Genomic DNA, 26,162 nt, shown 5'->3' on the forward strand with positions numbered 1-26,162 from the left:
TTTCCTCCGGGTGCTCCGGTTTTCTCCCACAAGTCCCGAAAGACAAGGGGCAGGATTCTCCGACCCCCCGCCGGGTCGGAGAATCGCCGGGGGCTGGCGTGAATCACGCCCCCGCCGGTTGCCGAATTCTCCAGCACCGAATATTCGGCGGGGGCGGGAATCGCGCCGCGCCGGTTGGCGCCCCCCCCCGGCGATTCTCCGGCCCGAATGGGCCGAAGTCCCGCTGCTGGAATGCCTGTCCCGACGGCGTGGATTAAACCACCTCTCTTACCGGCGGGACAAGGCGGCGCGGGCGGGCTCCGGGGTCCTGGGGGGGGGGGGGCACGGGGCGATCTGGCCCCGGGGGGTGCCCCCACGGTGGCCTGGCCCGCGATCGGGGCCCACCGATCCGCGGGCGGACCTGTGCCGTGGGGGCACTCTTTTCCTTCCACCTTCGCCACAGTCTCCACCATGGCGGAGGCGGAAGAGACCCCTTCCACTGCGCATGCGCGGGGATGCCGTGAGCGGCCGCTGACGCTCCCGCACATGCGCTGCCCGGCAAAGTCATTTCCGCGCCAGCTGGCGGGGCACCAAAGGCCTTTCCCGCCAGCTGGCGCGGCGGAAATCAGTCCAGCGCGGGCCTAGCCCCTCAAGGTTAGGGCTCGGCTGCTCAAGATGCGGAGGATTCCGCACCTTTGGGGCGGCGCGATGCCGGACTGATTCGCGCCGTTTTTGGCGCCGGTCGGCGGACATCGCGCCGATTGCAGAGAATTCTGCCCATGCTTTTTAGGTTAATTGGACATTCTGAATTCTCCCTCAGTGTACCTGAACAGGCGCCGGAGTGCGGCGACTAGGGGATTTTCACAGTACTTCATTGCAGTGTTAATGTATGCCTACTTGTGACAATAATAAAGATTATTATTATACTCTTGCTGAATGGATCTGAATATTCTCAGCTCCTGTACCATTATTCTGACAGTCACAGAAAGATAGGCCTGAATTTCCACCCTGGCCATGGGAATGGAGTGGACAGAGGTTAAAATGGTGTTTGGGTGCTGCTTTCACAAAGGTAGCTTTTCATTTAACAAGTTAAGTAGCCTGCGGCAGGTTTATCCTTTCACTGAAGCACAACAGCAATGGCGATCCAAATTTTCTGAAGACAGGGTTTGGACGACGTGCATCTTTTACCTTTCCTCCTGGCTTGTGCAATCACATCCGCTGCACTCTTACTCATCACCTTGGTGATGTACAGGGGACAGTTGATCCGACTGGCGATAGTTATAGCACGATAAACTGCCTCAGCCTCCAGCTGAAACCAAAACGCACACACCAGGAATTGTGAAGCAAACGCACAACATAAATATTACTTAAGTACCCTAAACGTTAAAAAGAAAAATTATTGAAAGCTAAGTTTAACCTAATATGCATTAGTACGCGTCAGGTAAAACCAGGTTCCGTCAACTTTTGCTTCAGCAAAAATACCTTGATCTTCAGATGGGATGAACTAGTGCTATTTATCAGCAGACTGTATCAGGGCTAAAGGGATCAAGGGATATGGGGTGAAGGTGGGGTCTGGGTATTGAATTTGATGATCAGCCATAATCATAGTGAATTGCAGTGCAGACTCGAAGGGCCGAATGGCCTCCTGCTTCTATTTTCTAAGTGTGTTTCTTTGTCTGCCCACATTATGTATTAACTGACTTTTTCACTGTATGATCTCTCACAGATTGTGGGTTCGAACAGGTTAGATAAAACAGAGGTAAAACCTCAGGTAACGCATGCCCATTTCTGAGTGCCATATTTTCTGATCTGCCCTGATTGAATTTCATTAGCTGGTAGTCTGGAAAGGGACTTTAAAAAAAAATATATATATTTATTAAAGTTTTTTAACACAATTTTTCTCCCTTACAAACAATAACCCCCCCCCCCCCCCCCGCCCCGCGTAACAAAAAATAAACGAGAAATCACGCAGAGCAAGAAATATACATGGCAAAATTATATATTTACACAGCTTTGTACACTGGCCCTCACCCGTACGTGCCAGTTTCCCCAACCCTTCATGTTATCTCTTGCTCATCCACCCTCCCAGGCAGTCCCCCCTTTCCCCCCCCCTCCCCCCCCCCTCCCAGGATGTCCCCTCCACCCCCCCCCCCCCAAGGTTGCTGCTGCTGCTGACCGACCTTCCTCTAACGCTCCGCGAGATAGTCTAGGAACGGTTGCCACCGCCTGTAGAACCCCTGCGCAGACCCTCTCAAGGCGAACTTAATCCTCTCCAACTCTATGAACCCAGCCATATCATTTATCCAGGCCTCCAGGCTGGGGGGCTTCGCCTCCTTCCACATTAGCAAGATCCTTCGCCGGGCTACTAGGGACGCAAAGGCCAGAATGCCGGCCTCTTTCGCCTCCTGCACTCCCGGTTCATCCACTACTCCAAATATTGCTAGCCCCCAGCTTGGCTTGACCTGGACTTTCACCACCTGAGATATTGCTCCCGCCACTCCTCTCCAGAACCCCTCCAGTGCCGGGCATGACCAAAACATATGGACATGGTTCGCCGGGCTCCCTGAGCACCTTCCACATCTGTCCTCTACCCCAAAGAACCTACTCAACCTCGCCCCCGTCAAGTGCGCTCTGTGGACCACCTGAAATTGTATCAGGCTGAGCCTGGCACATGAGGAGGAGGAATTAACCCTACCTAGGGCATCAGCCCACAGACCTTCCTCGATCTCCTCCCCCAGCTCCTCCTCCCATTTACCCTTCAACTCTTCTACCAGCGCTTCCCCCTCTTCTTTCAACTCCTGGTGTATTTCCGACAGCTTGCCCTCCCCGACCCATACACCCGAGATCACCCTATCTTGAACTTTTTGTGCCGGGAGCAACGGGAATTCCCTCACCTGTAGCCTCACAAAAGCCCTCACCTGCATATATGTAAAGGCATTTCCCGGGGGGGAAAGGGACTTTTTTAAGAAGCACTCTTCCCTCATTGCTAAATCAAAACATCAGGATTCAGAAGTAAGCTCAGTAATGTGAGATCTACCTCAATCAATAAAGTTAAATTTTAAATGTGGTCACCGAGACATAATAACCAAGAGACTGAGAGACAGACGATTGGACACTCTTGATGTGACACAATGGCCAGAATGTTACGTTGCTCGGGCAGACATGTGCCACACCCCGAACCGCGTGAAATTGTGCAAAAGGATATCAGGCATTCGTCCTGACGTCACTCACGAGAGTTGGAAGCGCGCCTGCCACCAATCACGCAGGCACTTTAGTCCATTATGGGGCCACGTGACCTCAATTTTACGTGGCCCATCTGTCTTTATGGTTTACAGGCAGGATAGGTGCAAAAGCTTCCTTTACGTTTTCTTTGCAATCTCACTCCAGGCGGGTGAAATGTAAATAGAATTTAAACAGATGTCTGGGGACCGAGGCTTGTGTGTAAATTGCTGTCCAGATATTCTTTGCAGCGTTTTTCCATCAGAATTTATTTATCACAGGTCTTCAGCTCCCTGAGACAGCTCCCCTTGAGGGGGCCAGCCCCCCCCCCTCCCCCCCCCCCAAGCCTCCCACACTCTCCCTCTTGTTGGCACCCACCTCCTTCCTGCCCTCCCCTTTCCCAGTGTGCGTTTCACGCTGACTGCCCGTTAATTGGCCAGCCAGCATTAAATCACATTCCAGGGCTGATCGCGCCCGACAGACGAGAAATTCAGGGCAATAGCCAGGCATTGCAGTGTCCAGTTAGGCACCTGAGATCTGTTCACTTCTGGCATAGAAATACAGCAGAGCATCAGTTTACAGCCAACAGGCAAGTAGCCACCTGCGGTCACATTTACTCACTATTTTCTAATGCAACTTCAGAGTATCTAGTGAGTACTGATATGTGCCAGTCCGTTTGCTGTGTTTCTATCACAGTCCTAATTATTCTGGCTTAGTCAGATGAGGTAATCCAGTGATTTGATTGTGGACTATCTGCTCTGATGATGAACTGTGTGGGTTAGGGGTGTTTCTGACTGGGATGCCTGGGTCTGTATTAAGTTACTTAAGCCCAGCTGGATCCATGGCAATGTCAGAACAATTGACGGCAACTATCGCAAGGCTAAGGGGAAGGAATGAAAATCAGCCAGAATTCCCACTTTTTGTATCTATCCAGTGATTCGGCACTGCTATCGGTAGAGGAGAGAAAAAAGACAAACCAAATTGCAGTTGTGGTCACCTATTGGGCCTAGTTTTCAGCCCAAATAAATTGGATATCCTAAATTGAAGAACTGGACACTTGAAATTAAACTACAGTCAGCTCCAGCAAATGGCCTGCTGGGATTTTGGCCTTGGCCAAGTTCGAATGTACAAAACTCAGCCAGGTTGCCTGGATCAATCGGCCATCAAGAGATCATCGCACCCCTATTGATATGCACCGGTTTACTGTCCACGGCCAAGATCAAGGTAGACTCCTGGGTGCCCGGAGTTCCCGCCATTACCTTATTTGGTAAAGGAATATGTGCAGACCACACTAGCAGAGATGGACAGTTGGGGTGGGCCTAAATGTCCTGTCAACGGGTCATCAACCAGACCATTGGGTGTTGTGACCCCCTCCTTGAAGCCTCATTGGCAGGTGGCCAGAAGAAGTGGCAAACGGGCGCAAAGGAAGAGGGGCTCAAAATAGAGACCCGTGGCACATCGGCAGCAAAGACCCGACGTGGGAGGTGATCTTGACCATCCGAAGACTGACTAAGAAGGAAGGAAGAAAGAAGCTGCCAGCGTGACAACAGCCCAGAGGGACTCAGGAATCTAACCAATTATTCAATCAAGCCATCCTTATGGGTAGTATAACCGAATCTTGGGTTAGTATATATATTTCTGGGATATATATTTTGGGTTCATTTACGGGTTATATTGTGTGCTTAATAAAAATTATTAGGGCAGCACGGTGGTGCAGTGGTAGCACTGCAGTCTCACAGCGCTGAGGTCCCAGGTTCGATCCCGGCTCAGGGTCACTGTCCGTGTGGAGTTTGCACATTCTCCCCGTGTTTGCGTGGGTTTCGCCCCCACAACCCAAAGATGTTCAAGGATTGAACATGCTAAATTGCCCCTTAATTGGAAAAATGAATTGGGTACTCTAAATTTAATAAAAAAATAAAGATTATTGAACTCATTTATGTTTGTCCTTTGTTTCCTCATTATTAAAAGGCACCTAGGTAAACCCTTTTGTTACATGATTTGGTTTGTTAAAATACAAGGAGCCATTCTGCTAAAACAGAAACTAAACTGGTAGAAAGTATCTGAGTTGGGCAGATACAACACAGTTAATTTCAAGTAAATTTTTAAAACTCTGTTAGGAGCAGGAGGAGACCATTTAGCCCCATATCAGTCGGTTTCACCATTCAGTGAGATCATGGATACTCTGCGACTTAACACCACATTACCATCTTTCTTCTTAGTGCATTTGGTGAATAAAAATCTATCCATCTCAGAGTTAAAACTCACAATTGGTCCAACTACTCTGTTAATGATCAAGATGTCAAAATGGCACAGAAAGCATTTAATCACAGTGACATCTGCCTCGCTTCTAGCCTCCTGGTTCATGATGACTGTGATGCTCAATGCAATGGTGACTGGCTGGTCCACCCTCTCTGCTGCAGAAGTTTATGTGGTGCCAAATAATAGGTTAGCCTGTAACACCATCGACTATTCTCCACCTTTCCCTATAGATGTGCATATACGTGTAAAAGGCAGACAAAATGACAGTTTTACCTCTTCAGGCCTGCTCAATGCGTGACCTTCGGGTCCTGTTATTCCCATTTTCAAAATCCTCTTTTGTTCCTGAAAATAAAGACATTTGTGACATTATTTGGTTGTTTTTCAAGGAGCCATTCTGCTAAAACTGAAATGTATTATTCCTCAGGAAAACACTGCTTTGAGTGTCCAGTTTCATCCCACCTTCAGATCAGGTTTGCTTAGTGACATAATATGGTTAAAAAAAGGCGAAGAACTTCATGAGATTTATTGTGATGAAGCACCAAGGGTTTTAAATAGATATATTCAACTTGAAAATAGTTTGAATATATGCATTGACAATGTACGAAAGGTGTAACTATTCTGAACTGCCATCCTGAGGAGCAAATGATGACAATAGTTAAATGCTGATTATTGAATGTTGAAGAAGCTAAGCACAATAGGCACATTAATTGTGTCCTTTACGCCCCATCTCCAAAACCCTCTAGCTACAGGCTGAAAGAGCCATGATACCCCTCTTTATTCCTTGCTAACCTAACCCTGCATATGCTCAACTTTTTACCAGGAAGGCATGGTCTCCCATGTCATGTCAGCTGGCATGATTTTTATAGAGATGCATCTGTAATATAGAGGTGTAGGTTGCACTGCAAGAGTCTCCTTAAAATTAAATTGCCAACATTTGCTCAACAACCAATTTAAGATAATCAGTTGGGCTCACAGTGCAGCTCACTCATACTTGCCAGAAGCTCCGGATATTCATATTCAGGCACCTGTCCACTGCAGATAAAATGAACATGTCCGGGCATCGTGCCTTTTTTTCAATTGGACAAAACCAACAATCAGCAGTGTCTCTTATACAGTCACTCTGCTCTTCCTTGTTTTTTCCATGCACCTGATGAAATGTTAATTCTATGTTTCTCTTTCCAAAGATGCTGCCTGACCTGCTGACTCTGCAGCATTTTCTGTATGTGCCGCTTTATATATCGTCAAAACTGGGTCGTTTGCTTTGGTGTAATTGTAATCTGACCATTACGTTTCGCCTCTTTTTGTTCAAACAAAATTTGCCAAACACTTTTTATGAATGCAACCCTCCTAATAAAGTAAGTTGACTTTTTGTATATAAATTGCTACAGTATCCAAAGCATAATACGTTCTGTTTGTTTTATTTTCAATTGTGGTTATATAATCTTTAGAATGTAAAGATTTTAAAAATGTCTTATTCCCCAGCATTGTCACTTCAGCATATGTTATTAATAAGAAGACCTCTGTGCTTTTGCGGGGTCGGGGGTGGGGAAGGGGAATCTATATTTTATGTTGGTTTGATGGTTCCTTTAAGGATTAGGTTCCTCTGGAAGATGATTTCTTGGAAAAAGCAGTTTGTTCCAGGAACTGATCAAGTGACCAAGCTGCCTGGGAGCTAAACAATAAAATAAACAAAGGGCAAACAAGAAACTTATTGCAGGGAACAAATCTTTCTAGCAGTTTAATTTAGAGCAAGCTGGTGTGGGGGACAACTCTTTCAACAGAATTCAACTGAAATTTATGTGCTTGCTGAAAGAGTTTAAAACCATTGATAACCAAAGGGTTCTATTAACTGTGAGTTTAACTTTTGGGAGAGCCAAGTTGAAGAGGGAGAGAGAAACCTCCTTTAGGCATGCCTCCAGAGTTAAAGAAGATTAGAGCCAGGAGAGTTCTGAACAGAGGTGGCTAACAAAATTCATTTGCAACACCTGTGTTGAAATGGGAGTCTACAACTGTGGGATAGTTGGAGGAGGTTTAAAGCGCAAACCTTGCAATAAGTAAGTTGAAGGTCAAAAAAATCTCAATCGATACAGAAATCTTTGGAACACTACTCAGACCAAGTGCGTAAGCTTCCAATTTCTGAAAAGTACCTGACTGGAGTTTTTTGGGGTGGAAGTCAAATTGGTATGGAGAAATTTGAGTTAAGAAGTTCAATTTTGAGTAGAAGTAACTGTGCCCACTGAACTTTTAATATTTAAGCTAAAGCGTTATTAGTATTAATGTTCTTTGATTTTTGTGTAGTAAAATTAATTGGTTTTAACACTCTACTTTGTGGCTTCATTCTTTCAATAAATTCCAGGGATTTCAGGGGCGGAATTCTCCGTAATCGGCGCGATGTCCGCCGACCGGCGGCAAAAACGGCGCAAATCAGTCCGGCATCGCGCCGCCCCAAAGGTGCGGAATCCTCAGCATCTTATGGTCCGAGTCCTCACCTTGAGGGGCTAGGCCCACGCAGGACTGATTTCCGCCCCGCCAGCTGGCGGGAAAGGCCTTTGGTGCCCCGTCAGCTAGCGCGGAAATGACATTGCCGGGCGGCGCATGCGCGGGAGCGTCAGCGGCCGCTCATGGCATCCCCGCGCATGCGCAGTGGAGGGGGTCTCTTCCGCCTCCGCCATAGTGGAGACCGTGGCGAAGGCGGAAGGAAAAGAGTGCCCCCACGGCACAGGCCCGCCGCGGATCGGTGGGCCCCGATTGCGGGCCAGGCCACCGTGGGGGCACCCTCCGGGGCCAGATCGCCCCGCGCGCCCCCCCAGGACACCGGAGCCCACGTGCGCCGCCTTATCCCGCCGGTAAGAGAGGTGGTTTAATCCACGGCGGCGGGACAGGCATTCTAGCAGCGGGACTTCGGCCCATCCGGGCCGGAGAATCGGCGGGAGGGGGTCGCCAACCGGCGCGATTCCCGCCCCCGCCGATTCTCCGGTGCCGGAGAATTCGGCAACTGGCGGGGGCGGGATTGACGCCAGCCCCCGGTGATTCTCCGACCCGGCGCGGGGTCGGAGAATCTCGCCCCATATCAAAAAATTATAAAACATTACTGGTTTCTACCGAGATCGTGGGCACAATTCAACGGAAACATTTCTAAGTGTCATTTTGGGCAGGTTTGTGGGGGGGGACTGTTTCGCGATGGCCACATTGGCAACATCGCAGCCCATATTCAACAGCACTTAGTGCCAAAAATGTGACCCCACAAAATTCTCACTATTACTGGCTGCCTCGCCACCTGATTCGCCGGACTCAGACCTTAGCTTATCGCCGCTAACAAGGCAAAGTTGCTTTCAAACGATATCGACCCCCCGACACATCAAGCATGAGGCTTACAATGTCCTCTCTTTTTCCACAGGAGAAGATAGCCTATAATAAGTGGGAAATGGCCAAGATTGGGGGGGGGGGGGGGGGGGGGAGGTGAGAAGCCAGAGATCGAGTCCTCACCCCTAATGAGGAACGGGCCCTGGAGATCGCGGGGTTGACCGAGGCGAGAGCAGTCACTGACAGCGAGGCTGGCCAATGCCACAGAGCTGAGGATTCACTGACCCTTCATCCAAAGTACTAAACGATGCCCGCATGATTTCTCGCTGGGGAGTCGGGTAATTTGGGAGGCTGCTGCATTCAATTTCAATCTTGCTAATGAGATTGAAATGAATACAAATGAGGGTTAATGATATGCTCACCATTTGGGGCGCGATCTGGAACTCACCATCGGGAGCCGGCCGTGTGGATTGCAAACTGGTTCATGCCTGCCGCAAATCACGATTCTTGCCAGCACACCCAGGTCCACACTGGGCTCAATGCGGTGGTTAAACCGCGCCTCGTAACATTAGTCATTCAGTAACTGGACATTAAGAGATCTGATGGTGAATATACACAACAGGTTCTGTTCTTTTGGCTGAGACTCCAACCTCTTACAATGCTAAGGATGGAGATAAGGATTGGCATCTCCCAGCACCAGGATTCCCCAGTTCCTAGAGCTTACAGATACCTAGAATATCGATGGGAGTGGTATGCCTGCTGAGTCAAAGTCTCTAAAGTGCAAAACAGAAGCACTGGGTTCAGCCATGTGGCCCTTCAATATTGGCTGAGATTTTATATTCCTCTGCCAAGACATATGTCGGCGGGGTGACCGTAAATATTATGGGATGACCTTCCCATCTAGCTCCCATCCGCCCCAACTGCACTGAAATTTTACAATTGGATGGTTGGGACCTAGGCCAGCCCTCCAGTCCACTCATGTCCCAATTCAAGCCCTTAAGTGGCCAATTATAAACCACTTAAGGGCCATTTCCCATCCGTTTTCAAGCTGGTGGGAAGAGGTTAGGGGCAGTGGGCGAAGCCCGAAAAGTAACCGTGTGCAGGTCTGGGCGAGAAGGTGGGGCATCTCCATCAGCAGTCTCCTTTTAACATCAGCACCACCCCCGCTCTTCTCCCATCCCCAGACCTTACCTCCCCTCCCCACCTGGACCTCCAACACTTACCTGATCCTGGAATCCTGGGACTTTTGTAATGGCGAGTGCTTACAGGCATGGGGTTGCTCCACAATGGGGAAACCCCATTGACCAACCGGCGTAATGGAGCACTCTGCCAGCGGGGTGAAGCAGAAACGTGACGCGACGGGGCGGAGTGATGCACGATCAATGACCACTAAAGCAAGGTTGTAGTCCAACTGAAGGCTTTAATAAGCTAGATTTTTCCCCCAGCAGCTCAGGTACAGAATGAGGGCTGCTGGAGCGGCACGGGTTCTTATACCCCGCCTATCAGGGCGGAGCTATTATACACTCTAGCCAATAGCAAGCATACAGGTTCTACCAATGGTGCTTTAGCCTCTCAGGTACCGTAATACCTATAATACCACATTCACCCCCTGTTAAAAAAAAGTCCGGCAGGGGTGGTGGCCAGAAACTACAAAACATAACAACATGGTATAATTAGTTATGGAGGTACCGTAATACCTCCGTACAGTGTTTAGTAACTATTTACAAGTCTGGTAGCTATGTACATTTGGTGGTTTATATTTACAGATTACAGTTCAAATGAAGAAATCAGTCGATCGGGGGCCCTGGTTGTCCTTTGTGATCGTCGGTGCCTCGGTGGTGACTCCGGTGGAGGCTCGGGCGTCTGTGATGCCGGGAGCTGGCTTCGATCTCTATGGCAGCTTCGTCGCCCTAGACGGCGCTGGTGGGGAAAACGGCTGACCTGGGAAGGGAGCGCCTGTGGGAGGCGTCGGTGGGTGGGGGGGCCTCGACGGGGGCAGCGGAAGGATCGATCCTCCTGTAAGGTGCTGCGGTGAAGGGGAGGGTGGGACTGGTGGCTGGAATGTGCGTGGAGTTCCGGCGGGCACCAGGTCTCGTAGGGAGACCGTACTTTGTCGGCCGTCGGGGTACGCCACGTAATCGTACTGGGGCTTAGCTTGGAGCAGATGGACCCTCTCGACCAACGGGTCCGACTTGTGCACCCGCATGTGTTTTCGGAGCAGGATGGGTCCGGGTGCTGCCAGCCAGGTCGGGAGTGAGGTCCCAGAGGAGGACTTCCTAGGGAAGACAAGGAGACGTTCGTGAGGTGTCTGATTGGTGGTGGTTGTACAAAGTAGTGACCGGATGGAGTGGAGGGCATCCGGGAGGACTTCTTGCCAGTGGGAGATTGGGAGGTTTCTGGACTGTAGGGCCAGTAGGACGGTCTTCCAGACTGTTCCGTTCTCCCTCTCTACCTGTCCGTTACCCCCGGGGGTTGTAACTGGTCGTCCTGCTCGAGGCGATGCCCTTGCTGAGCAGGAATTGATGCAGTTCGTCGCTCATAAAGGAGCACCCCCTATCACTGTGTATGTAAGCAGGGAACCCGAACAGTGCAAAGATGCTATGGAGGGCCTTGATGACAGTGGTGGCGGTCATGTTGGGGCAGGGGATGGCGAAGGGAACCGGGAGTACTCGTCAATCACGTTCAGGAAGTACGTGTTGCAGTCGGTGGAGGGGAGGGGGCTTTTGAAGTACATGCTGAGGCGTTCAAAGGACGGGAAGCCTTTATCAGGTGTGCTCTCTCTGGCCGGTAGAAGTGCGGTTTGCACTCCGCGCAGATTTGGCAGTCCCTGGTGGCAGTCCTGACCTCCTCGATGGAGTAGGGCAGGTTGCGGGCCTTGACGAAATGGAAAAAGCGAGTGACCCCCGGGTGGCAGAGGTCCTTGTGGAGGGCTCAGAGGCGGTCTACTTGTGCGGTGGCACATGTGCCACGGGACAGGGCATCAGGAGGCTCGTTTAGCTTCCCGGGACGATACAAGATCTCGTAGTTGTCGGTGGAGAATTTGATCCTCTACCGCAAGATCTTGTCGTTGTTTAGGAGGAACTTCTTCACCCAAAGGGTTGTGAATCTATGGAATTCCTTGCCCAGTGAAGCAGTAGAGGCTCCTTCATTAAATGTTTTTAAGATAAAGATAGATAGTTTTTTGAACAATAAAGGGATTAAGGGTTATGGTGTTCGGGCCGGAAAGTGGAGCTGAGTCCACAAAAGGTCAGCCATGATCTCATTAAATGGTGGAGCAGGCTCGAGGGGCCAGATGGCCTACTCCTGCTTCTAGTTCTTATGTTCTTATCTTGCTCCGCTGTGCATTATCGAACATGGAAGCAACCGACCATTGGTCGGTGAGGAGAGTGAATCTCCTGCCGGCAAGGTAATGCCTCCAATGTCGCACGGCTTCTACTATGGCCTGAGCCTCCTTTTCGACTGAGGAGTGGCGGATTTCGGAAGCATGGAGGGTACGGGAGAAGAAGGCCACGAGTCTGCCCGTTTGGTTGAGGGTGGCCGCCAGAGCTACGTCGGACGCATCGCTCTCGACCTGGAAGGGGAGGGACTCGTCGATGGCGTGCATCGTGGCCTTTGCAATGTCTGCTTTGATGCGGCTGAAGGCCGGGCGGGCCTCTATCGACGGGGGAAAAGTTGTGGATTGGATCAGGGAACGGGCCTTGTCCACATAGTTGGGGACCCACTGGGCGTAGTAGCTAAAAGCCCTAGGCAGCGTTTCAGGGCCTTACAGCAGTGAGGGAGGGGCTACTCCATTAGGGGGCGCATGCGTTCAGGGTCAAGGCCTATAACTTCATTTCGTACTACGTAGCCAAGAATGGCTAGACGGTCGGTGCTAAACACGCATTTATCCTTATTGTATGTTAGGTTAAGGATTTTAGCGGTCTGGAGAAATTTGCGGAGGTTGGTGTCGTGGTCCTGCTGGTCGTGGCCGCAGATGGCGACATTATCGAGATACGGGAATGTTACCCGTAAACCGTACCGGTCAACCATTCGGTCTATCTCGCGCTGGAAGACCGAGATCCCATTAGTGACACCAAAGGGAACCCTGAAGAAGTGATAGAGCAGCCCGTCTGCCTTGAAGGCGGTGTATTTGCGGTCACTCGTGCAGATGGGAAGCTGGTGGTAGGCGGACTTGAGATCCACCGTGGAGAAGACCTTATAATGCGCGAACCTGATTACCAGGTGGAATATGCGGGGGAGAGGGTACGCGTCCAGCTGCGTAAACCTGTTGATGGTCTGACTGTAGTCGTTGACCATCCTATGCTTCTCCCCGGTCTTTACCACCACTACTTGAGCTCTCCAGGGTCTGTTACTGGCATCAATGACTCCTTCCCTCAGTAGCCTTTGGACCTCTGACCTAATAAAGATCCGCTCCTGGGCGCTGTACCGTCTGTCCTGGTGGTGACGGGTTTGCAATCCGGGGTGAGGTTCGCAAACAGGGAAGGAGGGTCGGCCTTAAGGGTCGCAAGGCCGCAGACAGCAAGGGGGGGGTATCGGGCCGCCGAATTGGAAGGTCAGACTTTGAAGGTTACACTGGAAGTCTAAACCCAGGAGTGTAGCCGTGCAGAGGTGGGGAAGGACGTAGAGACGGAAATTTTTGAACTCCCTTCCCTGGACTGTGAGGTTTGCTACACAAAACCCCTTTATCACCACTGAGTGGGAACCGGAGGCCAGTGAGATTTTTTGATTAACAGGGTGGATGAGGAGGGAACAGCACCTTACCGTGTCGGGGTGTATGAAGCTCTCCGTGCTCCTAGAGTCAATTAGGCAGGCCATCTCGTGCCCGTTGATGAAAACGGTCGTCGTAGCGGTTGAGAGTGTTCGAGGTCGAGACTGATCCAGAGTCACCGAGGCCAATCGCAGTAGTTGGGAATTCTGTTCAGGCAGTGTGTGGTCGGCCGAGCTGGGGTCCTGGGGGTTCATCCAAGATGACATCTCCCATCGGTCGCACATGGCCGGGGGTGCATAAAATGGCGGTGCCCACCCATCAAGCATGGCGTCCGCGGAACAAGGTAGCGGCGCCCGGGGTCTGCATGTAGCCCTGGGATATGGGGTGGCAATGACCGCTGGCCGCATGGGGCCCATGGAGAAGTTTGTGGTGGTGGTCCGTATTCGCCAATGCAGACCGCAGCCACCGCTCGGGCCTGACATACCCCCACAAAATGGCCCTTTTTGCCGCATCCCTTGCAGGTGGATGCGCGGCCGGTTAGCGCTGGCAGGGGTGCTTGACCTGCCTGCAAAAGTAGCAGCGGGGCCCCTCAGGGTTGCCAGGCCGCCTCGCAGCCCAGGCCTGTGGAGGATCGGAGGAAGTCTAGGGGTCGGCCGCTGCGGGGTTCCACGCTGCCCAGGGGGCTGCCGCGCGGTCGGGAACGTAGGCGCGGGCATTTCTGGAGGCCACATCCAGGGAGCCTGCCAGGGCCCGTGCCTCCCTGAGACCCAGGTTGTCCTTCTCTAACAGGTGCTGGCGGATTTGTGACAAAAGCATACCTGCCACGAAAGCGTCCCTGACTAAAAGTTCCGTGTGTTCGCTCACCGAAACTTGCGGGCAGCCGTAGCTACTTTCCAGCACCATGAGTGCACGGTAGAATTCCTCCAGCGATTCCCCGGGGGTTTGTCACCTTGTTGCAAGCAGGGGCCGGGCGTAGACCTGGTTTACCAGGCAAATATAGTGTCCTTTTAGCAGCTCAATTGCTGCAACGAAGTCTTCCGCTTCCTCGATGAGGGTGTAAATCTCCAGGCTCACCCTTGAGTGCAGGACGTGCAGTTTCTGCTCTCCCTTGGGTGCGTTTTCGGCCGTCTCGAGATATCCTTTAAAACACGCCAGCCAGTGCTTAAAGATTGCCGCTGAGTTTGCCGCATGGGGGCTAAGTTGTAGACACTCCGGCTTGATTCGGAGCTCCATCCTTTCTTCTTAAAAATCTAGCTTATTAAATTGAAGCACGATCAATGACCACTAAAGCGCGATTGTAGTCCAACTGAAGGCTTTAATAAGCTAGATATTTTGCCCAGCAGCTCAGGTACAGAATGAGGGCTGCTGGGGCGGCACGGGTTCTTATACCCCGCATATCAGGACAGAGCTATTATAAACTCTAGCCAATAGCAAGCATACAGGTTCTACCAATGGTCCTTTAGCCTCTCAGGTACCGTAATACCTATAATACCACACGGAAAATCCCGCCCTGAAGTTTATAAAAGGAGCTGCTAAGGACTGTTCAAAGTTCTTACAGAGGACTTCAACTGGGCGGCACAGTAGCACAGTGGTTAGCATTGTTGCTTCACAGCGCCAGGGTCGCAGGTTCAATTCCCGGCTTGGGTAATTGTCTGCACATTCTCCCTGCATCTGTTTGGGTTTCTTCCAGGTGCTCCGGTTTCCTCTCACAAGTTCCGAAAGACATGCTGTTAAGTAATTTGGACATTCTAAATTCTCCCTCTGAGTACCCAAACAGGCGCCGGAATGTGGCGACTCGGGGATTTTCACAGTAACTTCATTGCAATGTTAATGTGAGCCTACTTGCGACAATAAAGATTATTATTACTTGTGGTCTAAGCATGAAGACAAAGTGCATACAGCTTCCATTAACATTTATGTAAAGTCACATCCCCTTGCTCATTGTATTTTGGTGAACAGCATTATCCCCGCTCCGTACCTCCTCCTCCTCCTGACCCATCCCTGCCTGCCCTGTGGATTTTCGCCCTGACAATCTTTGCTGCTGATGTTTCAGGTAAAGTCTATGATTGGGACGGAGAGTTTTAAATCAGTGATGGCTGGAGAGGTCATCCATCTGTTTCAGTAGATTGCAAGGAAACAAAGTCAAGCAGGCATGATGCCGCCACACGCAAGTTAATTCAAAAACAGCCACTCACCTCTGCAATCAAGTCACCATTTTCTGCATGGAGTAAAATTACAGCACCAAGGTCTTTTAGGAAAGTAAAAGCTTCATAAAGCTGTAAATACCAAAAGAATGCAAATGACTGAAAATGATTTACAGAAGTGTCATAGTATTGTTAATGCTATCTCCTTACTCAGGCTATTGACAAAGGGACAACATCCATATCCTACTGTCATTGTGAAGGGACAGAAAGCAATGGCACAGTTTGGCTCTCATGGCGGTAAAGCGAGGTAAAGCGGAAGCTTGACGGTTGGGTGGGTAATACAGATTACTGGATTCAGACCTTGAACTTACTCCTCCATTTTGATCTCTTTCTTTCCCCCCAACCTTCACCGCCTCTGCACCCCCCCACCCCCCCCAACCCCCAAACAGGATCATCTGTCACTTGTTCTTACGTTTTGCTTTCATGGAGTGCTGATTCTTATTCTGCTATTCATACTTTTTGCTATCGTACCTTTATGCAGCTATCAGCACCTTCTTTAGTCTTTGACCTGTGCCCATGACATCTTTGTCATCTCTCTTCAGCTCCCACCTATTTCTGACCTTCTATTTTGCTTAACCTGCTCCACCCCTCTTCAGCTCTGAAGAAGAGTCATACGGACTCAAAAAGTTCACTTTGTTTCTCTCTCCACAGATGCTGCCAGACCTGCTGAGTCCTACCAACATTTAACATTTATTGTTTTTATTATATCCTCTCACTATCGGTTCCCCTCAGGGTCCTCATGCAAACTGGGTAGAGCCTCACTGATGGACCCTGGATTAAACACATTAATGTGAAGAAACATATCTTCTACTTTACCTCACTGTCGGTCATCTGGAACATGTCCTTGTACGCCATGTAGACTTGAAAAGAATTAATATCTGGGTTTTTTAAGAAAAGGAAATTATATTTAGATCCAGGGTACATTAACCAGCTACTTAACTGAGCTGATTGTAATTTATATTGTAAATATAGTTTGATAAATTTCAATAACATTAACCTAAAGTTACATTATGTTACTTTTAACATAAAATGGACATTTTAGGGGTAAATATCCAAATTTGCACTTTCAGATCATGTTTTCTTGACTACAAACACATAACAGGAATTTGGGCAGAATTCAGCTCACCTACAGAGGAATGGAAAAATCTGCAGCCAATTTTTCAATATGTGTCCCTCAGTGGGAAACGTGCACGTGGGGGAGAGTTGGATGAATTTGGAAGATTTGTCTTTTAATCAGAAGCTGAGTAATTACATGAACTAATTTCCAATCAAAATCTTTTCTTCTTGGATTTTCTCCTCTCTATCCTTAAAGATGTCAACTTCTGCATTGTAGGACAGACCCCCAGGCAGGCCTCCAGTGTGCAACCCAAGCGATCATTCCTCATGCGTTTGTTTTGATAGTAAATGTTGACGTTGGAGAACATCGCCATGAAACCCAACCTTTCTCATACCTGTGCTCACACAAATACATTTTCTAGTTGGTGGTGATCACAAGTAAGAACCTACATGATCTTTCCCTTTTCTAGGACAAGAGACCAATTCTACCTGGCCTCGGTTGCGACCAGAGGCCGCCCTGTGGTGGGGCTCCCTCTGCACCACAATGGTTGGTACCTGAGAGGAACTTTTCATTTAAAAGTTAAAAACCTTGGAGAGAAGGAATTGCCATCTTGAGGAGTCCATTCCCTCTTATCTGAAAAGACATGCTTCTGTGTCTTCAGTGCTGGAGGACCTCCAACTTGCCTTCCAGCTTCGAGGGTCCACCTGTCTTCCCTACCTGAATGGTGAGCTATTCCCTTAGCCAATAATCAGCCAGCTCAGAGAAAACTCACTCCTCAGAACTGTTTCCCACATAGTACAGGATTCTGACTCCCATTTGACCCTGGCATCGGGGTCCCATAGCCCACAGGGAAGATCCTGTCCCATGGTCAGATTAAAATAGTTTTTTTAAAAACAATAAAGCTAACAAAGACAATTATCATCAGTTATAAATAAAGGTGCAGGGTAGTTTCAAGAAGCAGTTCATATCATAGAAATTAAATTTAGGGCTCAAACTAACCAAATGGGAAGACGCCCATGCAGATTTAGCCACGTGTTTCCCAGCGCTTGCAGCGCCAAGAAACACTCTATCATCCAACGGCCATCTGGTTAGACATGGGGCCGAGCGGGGAACACGCACCCGTGGCTGCACTCAGCCCTATTGTCTGCACTGAGGAGCTCCGCTCACCGGACCTCCTCAGTGCAGCGAGAGATCGGCTAATCATTTTAAAATGGCGTTCCGATCTCTTGACCTCCCGTTGCATCCCATGAGCTCCAACTCACTATAAGGGGGTCCGTTCCCCTCCCCCCGCCCCGTGCAGAGCATTCACCAGCCCAATCACCACCATGCCAGCCTGGCACCTTGGCAGTGCCCCTGCCAGCTAGCAGTGCCATTTGGGCACCTTGGCAGTGCCAGGCTGGCAGTGCCATGATGCCTACCTGCCCAGAGGACAAGTACCTGGGGGCCTCTGATGCTCTGGGAGGCCCCCAGTGCCATTCCATCGGGTCAACATTTGTGGAGACCTACACTGAACGGCGCTTGGCCGAGGTTTCCGAGGTGAAGATGTTAGATATCAACACCTCAGTTACCTCAGAGAACTGCATTTTAGAGTGAGACTAGCTGTCTCGTTCTAATATGCAGATTTGCCAAAAGATGATCTGCCCACAATGGGCAGGCTTCACATTGCAACATTAGATCTTGCGAAGCGTAGCGAGACAGGTAGATCACAGGAGCGTGGTCTCACGTCATTTACCGGCCGCTGTGCTTTTCGGTCAGTTTCAATAGAGGCTGATAATCAGATAAAAAGACAATTACAATGAGAAATCGCAGTGCAAAATCAAAGTGAGGATAGAGGGAGATATTTAGAAAAAGGAGCAGGCCAGTTAGCCTCTTGGGCCAGGTCCACTATTTGTATAGATCAGTTATGGTCTACCCTTCAATTCCATGAGCCCACCTTTTTTCCTTGATATTCTTACCTAACAAAGACCTATTTGTTTTGTCTTGAAGGTTTCAATTATCCAACAATCAAAAGCATTCTGGGAGAGAAAGTTCCACATTTATAGGACAGTGATTATATTAGGTGTGATTTAAGCTGCAGCGCCTGCAGCGCTGAGATCACCGCTATCTAACGGTACTCTGTCGTTTTATTTTGGCCTCAGCAAGGAATGCCCCGCCGAGTTCGCACTTACCTCATTTCCTGCATATGCGAGCTTGGATCTTCAGTGCCGGAACACATCGGTGCGCCATTTTTAAACGTCCCCTCCCCGATCTTTTGACCCCCTCAGAATACCGACCGTGGCCTCTGGACAACCTCGGCAGTGCCGCAGTGACACTGCCAGGATGCATGGTGACAATGCCAAGGTGCCAGGCTGGATGTTCCTGGGTGCCAGGAGTGCCAGGGTACCACCTCTGCCTAATGCCTGTGCACAAGGACCTTCGATGGCCTGGGAGAATGCCTCCCAGCTGCTGTCACACCTGGTCCACGTTTGCCCAAAAAGCAATGGCTAAATGGCGTCATGGTGAGGTCTACCAGGAGTGGGCATTGGTTCCCGTGCCTCTGGATAATCAGGCGGTGACATATTTAAATACGCCTAATGGCTCACTTAAATATGTTGAACCTGTTATCCTCGGAAGGAGTTTCAAGCGTCACAAATCTTGCATCGCCTCATTGCGTCAGCCAGTCGGACATGTCGAGGCCATTAAATTGTGCCCATTACAAAAAGAAAACTACAATAGTACAAAAAAAACACTTTTTCTTTCTGCTCCAGTTTTTTTTACTGTTAGTGATAACCAGTGAGACATGACAGAGAAATCAATCAGTTTCCTTTCTGTGCAATGAGAAGTTAATACTTACTCAGCAACGAACGAAAATTGGACAGTAAGCATGAACTTTAACTCTGCCAGCTCAAGGCTGCTATTCACTTGCTCTGCAGCACCAAGCTTTTCTATTACTCACTGGCTGCACCTCCAGCTCTCTGCAAACCTTGGCTCATCCCCGTCACACACTCCGGCCCCTTTCCCCCACCCACTCCTGAGCCTTTTCTCAGACGGTCACGCTGTCATTTGAAAGGTTCAGTCTCTTATCATGTGAATTGTAGCACATTGGGCTGTGGCTGCAAGGTGAGAGGGGGTTTCAGTTTCAGTTTGTCTTCTGTGGACTGCAGAAGGAGAAAGAAGTGCTTTTCCCTGTCTTTCTATGTTTTCATTTGAAAAGCAGTTCCAGTAAAAAGTTGTGGCTAACTGCCTTGGTAACTTTAAAGTCATAGTCAATTTCTGGAAGGAGTTTTGAATCTGCTGTTTGAGACCATCAGAAGCTCAGGGAAAGGACCAGCCTCATTCAAGTGAGAGTACAGTGTGCTGGCCATGCCCTTGAAAAGGGGTTTTTGTTTTATTGGATTTTGTTATTGAATTGGAACAGCTAAGGGGGAATTAATTAAGTGTTATACATAGATTACTGTGTGGTGTCTTTATATTTGTAATTTATAAAAAGTGTACTATATGTGTTAACTACATTCTTAGAATAAACATTGTTTTGATTAAAGAGTCTAGGAAGTCTGATGAATCACACCTGCAGCAAAGTTTTTTGTGTTCATCCTAACCAAATTCAATATAAAAGTTAGAGGTCAGGTGAACTTCATAATACACTTTGGAGTTTCTGAAGCCCTTGCCCATAACAATTCCCACACCTGGACTCACAAGCAGTTACATTATTTGAAGCATAATAACCTTTCTCTTGCACCAAGATCTCCAACTCTTCTTTGACACCCTCATTCCACTGAGGAATGTCCACATGTAGGGAGTAGTCACAGCAGGAGCGGTTATCAGCTGCCTCGTGCCATTTTTCAAAGGCAGTCAGCAGAGTAGCGTTCTTCTCTGGTACAACGTGATCAACTACAAAACAAAACATTTATACGTGAGTCAAGAGGTTAACAAATTCGGTAACGCAGATTCTAAAAGGATTCACAAATCAGTACCACTGAATATAGGGCAGTGGATACCCGTTATAGGACACATCAATATGGCTGCCGTGGCGGCCTGACCTTGGAAATGTCAAAGCATCATCTTCCACATTGATTCCAGTTAAACAGAAATTAGTTTATTTCACTTAGTTTGGAGTATTCACAATTGAAACATCAATTCCCAGAAAATTTTGAGGGGCAAACAGTCGTGTACCGAAAGAACGATGGACGGAATTGTACGGAAGCGGGGGCGGGGCCGCAAAATGCGCCATGTTGTTCAAAATACCATTGACTTTGGCAGGGCTGGAAAACTCCACCAACGGGAGAGGCTGGAAAATGCCCCCCACCCCCCACACCCCGGGCCATGTTTTGGAGACGTTGGAAATTATCTGAAGAACTCAAATTGGTGATTAAATGGAAACATACTGATGAGAAATATATCTTTGAAAGTTTAAATAGCGCACGCATCAGTAGAGAAACACGGGAGGTTCAAATGGAAGTTACACCTGGCAGCATCTTGCATTGTCATCCAACTGTTTAGTGGTGCATTATTCCTTTCTATTTGAAGAATATCTTTCAGAACAATCTAGAATGTCCGTGCAGCCAAACTATGGTTTGCCATATTTAGCTTTTGAGAGATTAACAACTTACATTTGTATAGTGACTTTAACATAATAAAACTTCCCAAGGTGCTTTAGAATGAACCACATATGGGCATATTAAGTTAGATGATCAAAAATTTGGTCCAAGAGATAGGGTTTATGGAGTAATTTTTAGAAAAAGAAGGCACGGTGGAGAAGTGAAGGAGAAGTATTCCAGAGCTTAAGGCCTAGGAAACTGAGGACGCGACCACCAAAGGTGGAGTGAACCAACTTTAGAACATTATTGAAGCCAGAATTAGAGGAGCACAGATAATTCAGAGGGCTGTGGGCTGGATGAGATTACAGAGATAGAGAGGAGTGAGGTTTTTGAGGGATTTAATAACAAGGGTGAGGATTTTCAAATCAAGATATTTATTGACCGGGAGCCATTGTAGGTCATCGAGCAGAGGGGTGAGAGGTGAACAGGAATTTGTACAAGTTAAGGCACAGGCAGCAGAGTTTTGGATGACCTCAAGTTTACAGAGGGTAGAATGTGGGAGAATGCCCAGACGTTCCCGCCTTGGAGAACCCCAGGTAAATCAGGTGGTCAGCAGCTCTGTAGAGCCAAAACTCTGTAGCGCCAATATTTCCAGCTTTGAACAATAGCCCCTTCTGAGGACTGAAGGTGGTCCCCAAAGAAGAGGAACTAATGGATGCCGTGGCTGCCTTTATTCTTTTCTGCTCGAAGGAACAAAGCAAATAGCTGAGATTGCTCCCCAGGTACTTTTGTGCATTTTTCACCCCATCCGTGGTGGACATGCCAACGCTCATCCTCAATGAATCCTTCAATCTTAATCTTGGCCTACCTCTCAGGCAGTGTCCAGTCAATGGCTGAATGTTTCCTCGATTGCAAGTTCCAGCAAGTCAAATGGCGAATACCACACTTTGAGATCATCTCGGTAATAATGATCATAACACTGTAAGCTTTAGATTGTTAGGGTGGAGCAATATAGATTAAAAATGCTTAACTGGAGATGGCATAATTTCACTGAATTGAGGATAAATCTTGCTCCAGTAGAAGACCAGCAGGCAGAAATATACTGGAGAAATGGGCATTCATTCAAGAGGAGGTGGCACCATATGGGAGAGATGGAGAGGAACCAAAGTCAGGGTTCCATGAATGATGAAGGAGTTAGAGAGCAGGTTGAATCAGAGAAATGGGATAGACAGAGGAAAGGCCCAGCTTGGTAATTCGAGGGAGAAACAGGTTGATATTAAAATGTTTAAAGAAAGAAATTAGACAGGCAAGGATACATTACAAGTAAAGACTGGTGGATAACATTAAAGGGAATCCAAAGATCTTCCACAGGCACATTAACAGTGAAAGAGTTGCCAGTGGAGTGGCAAGTCTTATTTCAGGCCAAAACTGGAATTGATTGGTAGTAGCAGGAGGTATGGCTGAGGTACTATGCAAGTTGTTTACGTCGGTGTTTACCAAGGGAGAGGTTACCAGGATACTGGCTGAGGTTAGATAGATAAAGAAGGATTGGAGTGGTAGGCAGTACTTAAAGTGGAGAAATCACCCAGCTCCAGATGGGATGCATCCTAGGAGCTGCTGGAAGTAAAGATAGAAATTTCCCAATCCTCTTAGATACAGAAATGATGGCAAAGGATTAGAGGATTGAAAATATTATGCCATTGTGCAAAATGGGTAGTTACAGACCCTGGCAGTTACAGACCAGTGGGTAGGATTTTTTGGATGGCAGGGTTTCATGCCCTCAGGGGACTATGGGGTACCTCACAGCCATTTACCTTTCTGTAAGGCTAACTGGGCTGAGAATGAGACTTTTGCCTCCTTCTGGTGAAGAGGTTCCGCCTTGGAGAACTGTGGTCCGCCAGCAGCTCTGTGGTCCCAATGTTGCCTCGTTTGACCAATGGGTCCTACTGGGACTTAAGGTGGCCCCCAAAGAAGAGGAGCTAATGGATGCCTGCGTGAAGATGCATCCAGGATATTGATCGACCCAGCAAAGGGGGTTAGAGGACTGAGCTTGAGGCCAGGGATGGGGGAAGATTAATGTGAGAGGGGGTGGGGTGTATGACCTTAAGGGCGTTGGTGCCCCCCATGGGCACAGAGGATCCCCAAAGGAGTTTCTACTCCCTTGCCTGATACCAGTCCATGCAGCTAAAGCTGCTGGGCTACACACTTGTTGCGGGCTCCCCATGGCCCAATAGCGGCATGGGGCAGGATGAGGCATTTAAGTGACCATTAATTGGGAGCGGGGAGGTCACGCACTGCATTTTATGAGCCCACTGCCATCACGCTCTGCCTTAAAACCAGCCAGGGTGGGTGACACGGTGACACGGTGGGTGAGGTGGGGAGTGAGGTGTTCCGGAGTGGGGGAGGGGGGAGGCAAGGCTGAGACCGTAACATTCTGCTCAGTCAGTTTAGCAAAATTTTAAAAACAGTAATCTGAAGAATATCTAAGAGGATTGGGAGATTTCTACCTTTAGACGCTCCTGGGACGCATCCCATCTGAGGAAAATTGGCAGCTACTTGGCCAAAGATGGACTAATAAAGAAGAGCCGGCATGGATTTAATAAAAGCAAATCATGTTTGATGGACCTGGGGCGTCATTCTCCGGCCCCCCAGAGGGTCGGAGAATGGCCGTTGGCCGCCGTGAATCCCGCCCCCGCCGGTTGCCGAAGTCTCCAAAGGGAGAAAAGACGGCGGGGCGTTAATGGCGCCGCAGACGTCGGAGAATGGCACGGGTGTGCGCAAGGCAGCCGATTTTGGGCCTGCCGATATTCTCCCGTCCGGATGGGCCGAAGCCCCATCGACGTGATGACGGGTCACGTCGACGTAAATCAAACCTCCTTTTAATCGGCGTCAACCTGTGCTCCAGGTTCACGCCGACCAGCGTGGAGGTGAGTGACGGCCTGGGGGGTTGGCCGCTGGGCAGGCGATGGCGTGGCATCAGTCTGAATGTGTGCGGAGAGGTGTGTCTAGGGTTGTGTGTGTGTATGTGCGGCGGGGGGGTGGTTAGAGTGGGCTGGGCTTCGGGGGAGTGCCGGGAGGGGGGTCAGTGCCAGGGAGGAAGATGGGGGGTCCGTGCCGGGGAGGGGGATGGGGGCCCGTGCCGGGGAGGAGGATGGGGGGTCCGTGCCGGGGAGGTGGATGGGGGGTCCGTGCCGGGGAGGGGGATGGGGGGGGTCCGTGCCGGGGTGGGGGATGGCGGGGGGTCCGTGCCGGGGAGGGGGATGGGGGGCCCGTGCCGGGGAGGAGGATGGGGGGGGTCGTGCCGGGGAGGGGGATGGGGGGTCTGTGCCGGGGAGGGTGATGGGGGGGCCCTTGCCGGGGAGGAGGATGGGGTGTCCGTGCCGGGGAGGGGGATGGGGGGTCCGTGCCGGGGAGGGTGGTGGGGGGGGGGTCCGTGCCAGGGAGGGGGATGGGGGGGGGGTCCGTGCCGGTGAGGGGAATGGGGGGACTGTACCGGGGATGGGGGGTGGGGGGGGGGTCCGTGCCGGTGAGGGGGATGGGGGGGGGGGTCCGTGCCGGGGAGGGGGATGGGGGGCCCGTGCCGGGGAGGGGAATGGGGGGCCCGTGCCGGGGAGGGGGATATGGGGTCCGTGCCGGGAAGGGGGTTGGGGGCCCGTGCCAGGGAGGAGGATGGGGGGTCCGTGCCGGGGAGGGGGATGCAAGGGCAAGTGAGTTGGTCCACCTGGCCAGGTGCCAGCCTCCAACAGTTAGACACATGCGGCCCATGCCACCTGGCTGGGGGGAGGAGGGGATATGGGCAATGATGACATGTCGTCGTTCCCACCCCCACCCCCACCACCAGGCCGTCATGTTTTCCGATCATCCAGCGATGTTGGCCGCAGTGGCCGCAGCCGCTAATGTCTATGTTGCCCTGGATGAGGAGGAGGAGGAGCGTGCCAGAGAGGCGGCGCAGGCTGCTGCAGAGGGGCAGGCGGCAGCCGCCCAGGCTGGAGGGACACCTGACCGACAGGACGAGGAGGGGGAGGAGGACGTCGCGGCCCCACGGCAACGGAGGCACCCGAGGGCGCCCCGTGTGTACCGGCCCCGGCAGTCATACCAGGACCTCACAGACCGGGAATGCAGGAGGAGACTCCGGATGAGGCGGGAAACCGTGGCACACATCTGCCACCTGCTGGCACACCTGTCACCATGTGGCACTGGCGGGGGACACCCTCTCCCCGTATCCGTCAAGGTTACGGTGGCCCTGAACTTTTATGCAACGGGGTCATTCCAGGCACCGAGTGGGGACCTGTCCGGCATATCGCAGACATCAGTGCATCGCTGCATCCGGGCAGTGACAGATGCCCTTTATGCCATGGCGCACCGCTACATCCGCTTCCCTGTGGACCAGGCCAGCCAAGATGCCCGGGCCGTGGGCTTCTCTGCCGTGGCCGGGTTCCCCATGGTTCAGGGCGCGATTGATGGGATGCACGTCGCCGTGCGGCCACCTGCAGATAACAGGGCCGTGTTCACCAATAGGAAGGGGACCTATTCGATGAACATACAGGTGGTCTTCGACCACCGCATGATGATCCTGCCGTCTGCGCCCGGTACCCAGGCAGTGTACACGACTCATACGTGTTGTCGCGGTCATCCATCCCTGGCATGTACGAGGGACGCCATCCCCGGCTGAGGGGCTGGTTGCTGGGCGACAGGGGCTACCCATTGTGATCGTGGCTGATGACGCCTATACGGAGGCCACGCAATGAGGCGGAGAACCGCTACAATGATGCCCATGTAGCGACAAGGGGAGTGATAGAGAGGTGCTTTGGCGAGCTGAAGATGCGTTTCAGGTGCCTGGACCTCTCTGGGGGCGCCCTCCAGTATCGGTCAGATAGGGTCGGCCGCATCATTGTGGTGTGTTGCGTCCTGCACAA

The 26,162-nt window shown here is 50.4% G+C and overlaps 1 protein-coding gene across 2 annotated transcripts in view; it reads right to left on the reverse strand.

Moving 5' to 3' along the window:
- Positions 1 to 26,162, reverse strand: part of LOC140408393 (dihydropyrimidinase-related protein 1-like) — a 91,174-nt gene that overhangs the window by 17,844 nt on the left and 47,168 nt on the right. For both annotated transcript variants that reach the window (XM_072495520.1, XM_072495521.1), the window contains exons 4-8: positions 20,435 to 20,599; positions 16,489 to 16,550; positions 15,664 to 15,744; positions 5,731 to 5,799; positions 1,168 to 1,288 (exon numbers count right to left, since the gene is read on the reverse strand). In XM_072495520.1, the coding sequence (XP_072351621.1) occupies positions 1,168 to 1,288; positions 5,731 to 5,799; positions 15,664 to 15,744; positions 16,489 to 16,550; positions 20,435 to 20,599 (498 nt within the window). The remainder of the gene's footprint in view (positions 1 to 1,167; positions 1,289 to 5,730; positions 5,800 to 15,663; positions 15,745 to 16,488; positions 16,551 to 20,434; positions 20,600 to 26,162) is intronic.

This window comes from Scyliorhinus torazame, chromosome 3 (assembly GCF_047496885.1).
Source record: "Scyliorhinus torazame isolate Kashiwa2021f chromosome 3, sScyTor2.1, whole genome shotgun sequence".
NCBI lineage: Eukaryota > Metazoa > Chordata > Chondrichthyes > Carcharhiniformes > Scyliorhinidae > Scyliorhinus > Scyliorhinus torazame.